Source organism: Xiphophorus maculatus, chromosome 6, assembly GCF_002775205.1.
Source record: "Xiphophorus maculatus strain JP 163 A chromosome 6, X_maculatus-5.0-male, whole genome shotgun sequence".
In the NCBI taxonomy this organism is placed as follows: Eukaryota; Metazoa; Chordata; class Actinopteri; order Cyprinodontiformes; family Poeciliidae; genus Xiphophorus; species Xiphophorus maculatus.
Window position 1 is genome coordinate 14,652,479 of NC_036448.1, and position 11,799 is coordinate 14,664,277.

An 11,799-nucleotide genomic window follows, 5' to 3' on the forward strand; every position below is an offset into this window, starting at 1 on the left:
CATAAAGATACTCTTAGTGACGGTTATTCATTTTGAAGTCCGTTGTATGCCTTAAACACATATATTATTATGACTACATGATCCAGAATGCAGCACCAGCTTGTAGCCGGTTCGCGCCGCACAAGACGTAGAGGCGAAAAAGACCACAAAGCGCATGCGCTGCATTGTATGTTGTTGTTTGTGGCGGTAAGATGGCGGCGCTCGGAGACACTTCAGCTCCGGAGGCGAACGGGTTAATACAACAATTCACAGCAATAACAGGTAAAAATAAGCTTACATTAAGCTTTATAAATAATAGGTTGCTTTGGGGGGTCATAAGGCTCTAGTTATCTTTCCACAAAATATACGGAGCAGCGCGCAGATAAGGAAAATGGACGCTTTAGTGTCGCTGTGGCTCCTTCGTTGTCAATGCTTTGCAGAGTGGAGAAGCAGAGGCAGTTTTAGCTAAACTATGATAAAATTACATGTAAAAGGTTTACACAGCTACTTGCTTTGAAAATTGCATTTCTTATTCATTCGACAGACAATTTGTTTCCCTGTTAAAGTGATATCACTCAACACATTGCTAGTCTCGACAGTATTTTTTAAATTTTTTTTTTTTTTTGCTTTTTGGATGGCTTCTTTTCCGTGAGTGTGGAATGGACGTCGGCTGTAGAACATTCCCCTTCTTCATCTCCGGCCTCATGTCGGGTTACTGTCATATTAACCGTCGCCGTCACTTAAAGTACCTGGACAGATACCGCTTCTGCCTTAGACAGTCAGCACAATCATACGAAATAGTTTTTAAGTGCTTTGAGGTGATGTACAGTGTTTCGGTTTTAAGTTATTTATTGAAGAAGAGGAGAGTAGAGTGAGAACAGGGGCCATCAGACTTGAAAAGTGAAACGGTCATGCGCAGTACAGGCGGAAGACTTCGACTGGCTGTTGGGTTTTTGACGCTTTAACAATTATTGAAACGATCAATGTGTTGTATATGTCCACTTACAACATATTTTTCGACATGGATGATTTAAATACTTTTCAGGGTTTTTTTTCGAGTGACTTGCATGAAATGTAGTTTTTCGTTTTTGTGATTTCCTTCAGATTTTTTGAAACCTGGTGCATATTTTACTTTAAGGCAGTAACTGGCTTATAAATTCGCAATAAAATTTAAACTTCAGACTTAAAAAAAAAAACTCGTTGTTGCTCCTGCTGTCCTTCCAGAAACAAATAACCCCAAATGCGACTTTGGCAACTTCAATTGTCACAGAACCCTATTGCCTAAAACAATTCGTGAGGTTTATGTTAGAGACATGGCAATATGTACGTGATTTTTCTCCGGTTAATCCTCCACATACCAACACGATTTTCATATGTAAAAAATATGTCATATCAAAAAGTTGTTTATATTTCCAAGAGTGTTTGGTAAAGACTGACAGCAGTACAGATTAAGAATAAACAAAGCCCATACATAAGTGTTTTCAATAACACTTATGTAATTCAATTAGTATTTTATAATCTAATTGTTTATCTTTGTTTATTTGTTTTTAGCATTGACTTAAATAGGGGGAAAGAACGTCCAATAGTTTATTCTACAGGTAATGATAGGATATCCTTGGGCTAGATATGTACAATATTGAGGGAAAAAAAGCATGTGTAATTGTGAAGCAGTATTGTGTGTGTGTGTGGGTGTGTGTGTGTGTGTGTGTGTGGGTGTGTGTGTGTGTGTGTGTGTGTGTGTGTGTGTGTGTGTGTGTGTGTGTGTGTAATAAACCTCAGAGTGCCATGACACCTATTATCAAATCAATTATTTGGGCAGCTGCAACGTGTTTCATTAAAATTGTAAAAATTTACAATTTTAGTGGCTTTTCTATCATACATTTTCTTTTCACTTGCTTTTATCAATGTTTTTAAAATGAACATTTGCCCTTCTGGAAATGTATTAAAATAATGTGAGAGAGTTAAATTAGCTGTTGATTAATTCTCAATAGATTTTCTGAACAGTGAAATGTTTCACACTCTCTACAGCATTATGTTAAATTTGATTGGCTGTTGTCGTTGTGTCAGGGGCCACAGAGAGTGTTGGAAAACACATGCTGGAAGCATGCAACAATAACCTGGAGATGGCGGTGACCATGTTCCTGGATGGAGGTGGGATGGCAGAGGAGCCCAGCACCAGCTCCAGTTCAGCAGCATCGAGCAGCAGAGCGCCCCCTACAGAGTGAGCTTATGTTTTAACTCCACAAGCTCCACAGACTGAAGTAAAACTGATGGTGTCATCTTTACCTTCAGAATGGATCTGATTTTTATTGAGATGGTAGAGCAAAGCTCTCAATGAAATGTGTCAGTTAACAATAACGTTTTGCTTTTGTCTATGTGTTATGTAATATTTCAGTGAAGTACGAGCACCCATTCCTCAGAAGCAGGACATTTTAGTGGAGCCTGAACCTCTGTTTGGAGGTACTGGAAAGGTTCTAATTTTGACCAGAATGTTGTCCCTTACAGCTATTGAAATATGTATATTTTTTGTATATTTTCATGTTTTCAGTACCAAAGCGAAGACGGCCAGCTCGGTCTATATTTGACGGTTTCCGAGACTTTCAAACAGAAACGAGTGTGTACTTTACATATTTAATATATAGTAATATTTAATTCTTCTTGGCAGGAGTTGACTATAAAGTTTCTTAAGCTTTCAATTGTATTGTGTTAACTTGCTATAAGAATTTGGGATGTTTTCCTCTAAAAGTTCGTCAGGAACAGGAGCTGCGTAACGGTGGAACAGTGGACAAGAAACTGAGCACTCTGGCAGACCTTTTCCGTCCTCCCATTGAGCTCATGCACAAAGGGAGCTTTGAGACGGTGAGGAGTCACTCTACACCTCACCTTTCTTCAGTTTAACTGGACTTTTTGTGTAATTTCTAACAATGGCTGTTCAGATCACAGGTGGGAAAGTAGAAACCGGCAGAATGTCATTTTATTCTATAGTTGTTTATTCATAAAATTATCAGTGAAGTGGAACTGGACATCTATGTTATATATGAACCCTCTAGCAAAAACATTGAGCGGTTTTACTCTGCAACAGTTGTTTTATGGGTCAGTTATTATGGGGCTCAAGTAATTTTCAAGTGCATCTTTTTTTGTTTTTTGCCAATTTCATATTTAAAAATTGATTTGATAAATTGTTGAAACATATTTGATGGCATTTGACTGTTTTCTGTGTCTTTTAGGCTAAAGACTGTGGACAGCTTGAAAATAAGTGGCTCATGATCAACATACAGAATGTTCAGGATTTTGCGTGCCAGTGCCTCAACAGAGATGTGTGGAGCAACGATGCCGTGAAGAATATCATCCGAGAACACTTTATATTTTGGCAGGTACGCAGGTTATGGGAACTTCATTACTGACCAGTGCACAGTAAGAGCTTAATACAGTTTCAGCATGGAAGGGTCAGTTTCAATGCTGTTATCATTAGTGGATGATTTACATGTTTTAACAGAAATCAAGAGAAAACTAATCATACTTATATTCTTGTAATGAAATATATAAACATGTTTTTTGTAGCTTCTCAGCAGCAGGAGAGGAATCTTGTTCCTTTCTTGTTTTTCATGCACATCTTACTGAGTTCATTTGTTTTTTTTTCTTTCAAATGTGTTTGCACATTACAGTACAGTTTTTATCTTGGCAGGTTTATCATGATAGTGAAGAGGGACAACGGTACATCCAGTTCTATAAGCTCAACAAGTTTCCCTACATTTCAATTCTTGATCCACGCACAGGTGAGAAGCTTTGATGAATATTTATTGAACGTTTAAATGATTTAGTATTCTGATTTTCTTGCAATGTAACAGTGAGCAAAACAAGCATGGCAGATGTTGTGATGGCTGCTGTATTGAACACCTGTACGTTTTTACCGTTGTTCCGAGTTGCAGGTTTCAGCTCTCTGTCTTTAATCCCACTTTTCACATTAACTTGCTAGCAGTTTTGGCCAGAGCTCAGATTTTTCAAAATAAACAACAGTTTTTATGAAGATTACTGCAAAAATGAAGCCAGCTATAATTTTATTCGCTCTGAATACAACAGAGTTGATGCACACATGGTGACATGTACAGCATCCAAATTTACTTCCATTTATAAATACAAGCGTAAATAAGGCCACATCTTCTTCAGGGCTGTAGAGTGTTCTCACAGGAGTCGGATGTCCTGTGAACCCCCACATAAAAAAATACTGAATAGCAAACCATCTCAATTGGCCATTAACACGTACAGTTTTAACATAGCCTGATATCCAGTCGCTTAGAAGGCGTAACGTATGTAATTAGGACTCTCTTTATTTTAAATATAAAATGTTGTTATTAAGGTGCAATTTCAACCGTCTCAAATTCAGGGCAAAAAATGGTGGAGTGGAACCAGCTGGATGTGGCGTCGTTCATGGAGCAGGCAACCGGCTTCCTGGCAGAGCACGGGCAGCTCGACGGGCCCACCTGCAACGCCCCTCCTGCCAAACGGGCACGCTCAGTGAGTGTGTGATCTCACCCTCAGCGCCACGCTACCCATTCAGTTCAATCTTTTTCTCTTTTCTGTATATTTCGTATTTTTGGCTTGCAACCACTCTAGGAGCTTCCTCGTTGCGTTGAAAAGAGTCAACTTGATTTAATGTCAGTCATTTCTCAAAATAAAAAACACAACAAAAACAATTTTTACTGCCTTTTGATCCGTCTTCTCCAGCTGCTCACTGCCTTTTCTCCTCCAGGAGAGTCTGATTGACGCCAGCGAAGACAGCCAGCTGGAGGCGGCGATCCGAGCGTCGCTACAGGAGACCCACTATGACTCGTCAAATGTCCACGAAGCACCCGACTCCCCCCGATCAGAGGACGAATCCGACGCAGAGCCTTTCTCGGACAGCGAGGGACCCATTTCTGTTGACGGCTCAGACAGTGAAACACCAGCACCACACGAAGAGAAAAGTTCTACAAGCAAATACACACCAAGCGCTATGGTCACCACCGCCCACCAGCGTCTACATCCCGATAGTTCCACTTCCTCCCACAGGAAATCTCCATACAAAGAGAACAATCACAGCCACAAAAAAGAGGAGAGCAAAAAGAACCACCTGGAGCCCTCAGCTCCAAGTCCGCTTCATTCTCCGCCTGAAGCTGACTCTGGAGGGAATCATTGCGCCTCTCAAGCCAAAGCTGCTGCAACCTCCAGCATCAGCACCACAACTTGTGATGTGGACTGTCCTGATGACAATGGTATGAAGAATTACTAACTTTAAGGCTTGTTCCAGAATGATTGTGTACGATATCACTGTCAGAAGTTTGAATTTAGCTCCAAGTAAAGAAATCGAAAAATTTATTGAATGCATTAAGTCAGAATCTTGTTTTGAAAAGTTGGAGGTCTGTTTCCAACCTTGAGGTCAGATTCAGCATGGATGCTGGTCATATAAAACATACTGAAATTTGTGTGGAAGAGGAATCCAGCTTATTTGTAGTTCTGATAGTTTGTACCTCCTTAGCAGCAAACATAATAAGACATTCTTTATATGTAGACATGTTTCTTTATATTTAGGCTACCTCGAGTGGATTCAGATATGTCCTTATCAACTTGAATTATTAACTACTTAGCCCAACACTTAAGAAGCCACAATGGTTTTCTGATTTGTATCAAGATTCTGTACTCAGTTCTGGCTTAATTATCAGATCCAATTTTGACTTCCAAGACCAAACGAGCAGAATCAATTTCAAATTTGTTTCTGATCTGGAAGATGATTTAAAAACTAAAGTGTATAGCATGTACAAAATAGTACTTCCACACTTTGTCTAGTCAATCTTTAAAATTTTGTCATTTCTTATATGTATTTTTCTTATAACTTTTGTATACCCGCTTATCACCTTTGTTTCTTTCTTTCATTCTCTCTGTCCGGTCCTTGTTTGTTTTTTGTTTTTTTCTTTTTGTCTCCCGCCCTTGTGTCCTTTTTTTATTTTCTTGTTTATCTCCCCCCCCCCAAGTTAATAATATTGTGATTAAGCTTTACATTATATTAGTTTAACCCTGGATTAAACCGTTGTTTATTCTTGCAGCTGCAGAAATCCAACTCCAGTGTTGCAGAAATAAATGTAACATTTTATTTTTTTGTTTTTGCAAAGGCCCCAAAGCCAGGCTAATGCTTCGTTACCCAGACGGGCAGAGAGAACAGATCTCCTTGTCTTCAAAAGCTAAACTTTTGGTGAGTTCAATCCACAATCAATTATATTAATAACGTATAAATGTATCTATTCCCAAAAATTGTTCAATGTTTGGTCATATTAAAGCCACAGATTTCAATGTATTTTACTTTTTAGCATAAGGATGTTTGAAGTGTAGGGGACACATTAAACACGAGAGACTAAAGATGAATATTTTTGGTCCTGATGAAAAACACCTTGTGTGGTGAAAACCTAACAGTGCACATCGTTTTGAAAAGAAAACTTGTCAGAGGCTGCAAAGACTTGAAACAACATAGGTTTAGTATCCAGACCTGAGTTCAGTTGAGATTCTGTCTTAAAAATTGATGTTCTAAGATTCTCGTCTTTCAGATTGACATTGAAATTTGTGGCTGTAGAAGAAAATTCAAGAAATTTGAATACAGGTGAAACTATAATTCGTAACTAGCTAACATTGTTCCTCTCTTTCTTCCAAGGCCTTGGTAAGACACGTCCAGTCCAAGGGTTACCCTAACGAACGCTTTGAACTCGTCACCAACTTCCCCAGGAGAAAGCTCGCCCACTTGGACTATGACATCACGTTACAGGAGGCGGGGCTTTGTCCACAGGAGACTGTTTTTGTTCAGGAAAGGAACTAGCCATCCCATAAACATCTACTTTCTGCTTCTGTATCTCTAACAGACTTCTCCAATTCACACATCAACAACCTGGGCCAACCTTCAGTTCTGAAGGAGACTCTGCTTGTTTTGACAGGGCTGATGTTTAAGGATGGACCGCCTTGACTGTTCATTTCCGCTGACAGTCTAATGCCTTTGTAATGCTCAACAGTTTGGCCAGTAAGGTGCTTCAGATATCAGCACTCGGTTTCTTTTCTAAACAATGTTTATTCTGGACTAATGCAGCACATTAGAGCAGAAAACACATTGTTTTCACCTGTTCATAAAACCTCGGATAACAGATCACTAATTGACTGTGGGCCACCAGAGACTTGTACAAAAATACTTTTACTTCCCAAAATGTAGATTAAATGTCAGAGTTTATTTTCTAGCTCTTCCTTGTTTTCTTTTTTTTTTCTGTACATGGACGAGTAAAGGAAGGTTCATTCTTCTTTTTTTCTCCATCATTGTTTCGAATTTTGGAACTTGGAAAGCAGAAGTGTTTGAAGAATAGATCCAAAAATTGCAAGTAAAATAAAGATGTCTTTTTTTTTTTATCGCAGAAGGGAATAAAAAAGAAGGCGGTCGGACCTACGACGAGCAGAGACAGCGTAGTGAGACTGACATTTAGCCGTAGCCGATGTTTCTTTTTTATATGCTGCCAACAAAACATGCTCATATTGAAATATAACCACCAAAATCCACGACATTCTGCTTGATCTTTTCCTAAATATTTTAATATTTTAAACAAAAGGTTAAAATGTAACTCTAAAGAGATGCCTAATGTTTCAAGAAAAATTTTAGGGAGACTCAATATCCAGCTGACAAAAATCTATTCTTCTTTTGGACACTGCTTGATTTTAAGTATTGATCATTTTGCCAATGCCAAGATGGTTGTATAAGGAATCAAATATTTTGGCACTTTAAACAAAACAATTAAATTTTTAAGATTTGCTACGAAAAATGTGTAAATCTAAATATCAACAACAAATGTGGAAACCGCTAATGAGGATAAAACTGCAGGTTTTAAATTGTGTAATAATATCCTGTTATGTTTTTTATCTTGTGGAGAGTGCAGGGAGTCTGTAGAAGATTTGCATAATTTAATCCATAAACAGAGGTAGGAGTGGATTTACAGACAACCTTCACATTTAAGTTCAAAGCTGTAGCAGTTTTTTTCTGATCAGAAGCTCTCCTCCCTAGCGATCACCGCAGACTGGAATGTGGCTGATTGTCCACTTTACAGCCGTAATATCTGAAGCGGCACTGCAGGTACTGGGTTCAATCTTGAATGTCTATCCGTCACAAGCTTTCACCAATACTTTTAGTATCTGTTTGGAAATATGCCAGAAACATTTCATCAGGCAGTTTTTTAGTATTAAATAAGCTCACACACGCACTTAGTTTCAGATCAGCCTACATTAAAGAAAAAACGTTCCCTTAGTTTCTGACCGACTACTTCCTGCTGGTACTGCTTGGTGTGACCTGCAGTTTCTGATAACAATCCTGAGTCATTTCACAATGAAGATTGCTTAAACTCAGCTCTTTCAAGCGTTTCATTGCAGAACCTTTGTTGAAACAATATTCACTCCACCGGTCGTGGAGTGAATATTCCACTCCACGTCTAGCTAACTAGACATCTAGTCTAGTTAGCTTTCCCCACGGCTAACTAGGCATCTAGTTATTTTAGATGTCTTATCTAAAATGACTAGATAGTTATAGATGTTGAACACTATATTCAACATCACAGCTGAAACATCACATCAGCTGTGATGTTTCTCACACTTTCAGCTGTGAGATGTTTGAGGACGTTCTTGCTTGTAAAGTCTGTTTCAAGCTGAATTCATAGAAGCTCAGAATCTGAAAGGCTCTTTAAAAGTGAATATATGTGGCACAAATATTTAAGTAGGGGTTATATAAATAAGACATTAGCATCGTAGTGGGAAATAATAGGAAGATCTGACCCCTCAAATCATATTTTCTTAGGATCCCCATACAGGGTTGTTCCTGTTCTGATGTAAGGAGGTAAGTTTAAAACATAGGAATAATTGTTCCAGTGAAGGCAACTTCAAATTTATGTAGGGCACTCTGAAATCTGGACAGTTGTTATAAAGCGTGAACTGCATTACAAAGCTGGTCTCACCAGAGATAAAATTGGAGATGTGATTTAAAAGAAAAAATAAAGTCAGAACGGATCTCTTTATGAAACACTTTAAGAACTTAAACACAATAGTTAAAGTAACGTATTCATTAGAGTAGTAGTAGTTTTTGTGTGACCATGAAATTAAATGTGTAAACCAAAACACTTTGATCATTTCCATCAAACCATTTTGATGAACACATTGTCCTGATTAAATCTTTGCTTTCTTTCCTTCTCTATTTGCAGGAACTGGGAAATTCCAAATTAAAGAAGCAATTGATGGAAGGGAGCTAAATCCATGGAAACTATTAATGCCAATCTGTTTGGGGCTTCCAGAGATATAAAAATAAGATTGAGGTTCAAGCTGAATACATACTCTACAATACTATTTTTTTTTTTGAGTGTCAAAAACAGATCAGGACTTGTCATACTGAAGAAGAACTCCTGGTAGGTACTCATGGGTTCTTCCAACTGCAGAAGTTGTACGGGTTTGGTCTCAGACATCAAATACGGAGGTTCTGCCCAGGTAATGTGCTAGGAACAAGCAGCAAGAACAGAATGATGTCTTTTATTATTGTAGCCCTCAGAGAGAACAAATTGCTCTGTTCTTGAGTATGAATAAACCTCCATTACTGTGTTATATAAGACTGACTTAATGGGAAACATTAACTCTCTGTTGTGGATTTTCTTGTGAGACTTTATGAATGATGAGAGAAGCAGTCCAATTCAACGTGATTTATTTCCAGTTGCAAGAGGGGAGAACACATCAAAGTAACTCGGTATGCATTCTTTGAGCTTACCGTACAGAAACTCTCACTTCTACTCTCCTTTCTCTACAGTTAGATAAGGATGAGTGGGAGAGGAGGGGTGTTAGTCAAACGAATACCAGATGTTTTTCAACTTGCACTTTCTAAAATCTAACTACGGTACATACATGGTATCATTCATCTTAAGCTCACCTCTTTTGTGGCATTATCTAAGTAAATCATGCTCTTCTTAATTGCTCTGCATGCCTAAAATTTCTGTAAAGAAATGTCTCCTTCATCTCTCAGACTGATCCTCCTAAAATTGCATACCTAATCATCTAGGTTGTTGATGTGTAGCCCTTAAACTGTATCCTTCTTTTTCTGTACTCTCTGGATGTTTCATAGTATCCACATCCCTTGAACTTTTTCACATTTTGTCACACCACCACCAAGTTTATTTCATTTGGGTTTTATGTGTGGACAAAATTGGAAGAGGCTTGTTCACCTTCATGCAAGATGGTAACCCCAAACAGTCAGATGTACAGCGGAATGGGTTCAATCAAAGCGTAGTCATGTGTTAAAATGGCCCAGATCTGCGTTTGATTGGGAATCAGTAGCAAGACTTTAGAACTAATGTTCACAGAGACGCTGCATCCAATATTAATGAGACTGAGCTGTTTGAGTGGCTAAATAGTGTACTTACCCCAGAAGACTCGGACCTGTAATTTAAGTGGACGCTGCTGTTAGCTGGACGCCACACTTTTGATATTTTTATTTGTGGAGAATGTTTACTTATATTAAGCATGTTTCACTCTTTTTTCATTTCACATTAAAGTCAAAGGTTGTAGATTGGCCAAAAAGTTCCAGACGTACCTCTGCAGAAAAGGATAAAAAGAAACTATCCTAAGGCAATGATAAAGGTGATTGCTTACAAGAGCCATTAATTGGCAGAAACTATTCCTTTAGGTATCTAATTAATTCATCTTCTTTCTTAAGCTGCTCTTTTCCCCTTGTCGTTTTAACTCTGCAATCTGCAGAACATGAATAATAGCTTAATAACAAGGTCAGGTTTGTTTATAGTCTCTCTTTGTCGCTGGTCAGGTCATCCTCGGTCATCATTATTCACTTGTTTTGTTAACACTTGGCCATTTAATAAAAGCCAGAACCTATATTATCAACAATCAGTCAGATTGGGGCAAAGGTCAGAGTTAACAGAAAAAAAAAAATCCTGCAGCTGCACAAACAGATGAGTGCTTTGCTTCGCTGCCCTCTCTGTGTGGATCTTACAGTTTGAGACATGCCTTTATTCACCTCCTGCTCTTTGTGGAAAGTGGAAAAAAATGGCACCTTCAAAAGGAATAATTTAGATAATAGAAAATGATGACATTTTTTTATTCCATGAAGAATTTTTTAAAACTATAGTGCTTTACTAACACTATAGTGATAGCACTATAGTATATAAAGAATGCACTATGGTATGCATTCATTATATTTGAAATACAAATTATTCAGAGGCCTTAATTAGTGCTATATCACTACAGTAAAGATACAGTTTTAAATATCTTTGAAGGGTTGAGGTTTTATGAGGTAACTGGGACAGCAGCAAGCAGAGCCGGTGTGTGTAAGGGGGTTGTCTGGTTGTGTAACAAGCCATTGCCCTTGATCATATTTCAGTCTTTCAGCTGGTTCTGAGAAAGAATCAATAGAAGTTAATGTCCGACCAGCAGTTGATCTCGGATCCGAGTTCAAAGTAATCTGTTACTCATTTTATACTTGAAAATCAGTACAGGGATCATGAGATAACATCAATCATGACAAAAACTCTTTCTGGAGAGAATTAGATAAACATAACAGTCCTCAAGTGGGAGGGGTTGGGGGGGGGGGGTGTCTTTGAATAAAATTATGTTAATGGTGGTAAAGATTTTAATCCACAGATTTACACTCAGCTTCAACTCTTTCAATAAGAGGTGAGAGTATGTGCTTGTTCTCAACTTTATGTGCAGCTTCGATCTGTGATTTCTGAGTGAAAACACAGGAGTGTTTTCCTGAGCTGTTGTCGTGGGTGGACCTTAGGA

At 38.3% G+C, this 11,799-nt stretch overlaps 1 protein-coding gene across 1 annotated transcript; it reads left to right on the plus strand.

The window, feature by feature from the left end:
- The first annotated feature begins 171 nt into the window (after positions 1-171).
- On the plus strand, positions 172-7,542 carry ubxn7 (UBX domain protein 7). The gene is made up of 11 exons (XM_005796004.3): positions 172-261; positions 2,047-2,200; positions 2,375-2,439; positions 2,528-2,593; positions 2,726-2,838; positions 3,207-3,353; positions 3,665-3,755; positions 4,364-4,494; positions 4,730-5,231; positions 6,126-6,205; positions 6,659-7,542. The coding sequence occupies exons 1-11, from the start codon at positions 192-194 to the stop codon at positions 6,818-6,820; spliced, it is 1,581 nt and encodes a 526-aa protein (XP_005796061.1). The 5' UTR covers positions 172-191; the 3' UTR covers positions 6,821-7,542.
- Positions 7,543-11,799: the final 4,257 nt, after the last annotated feature.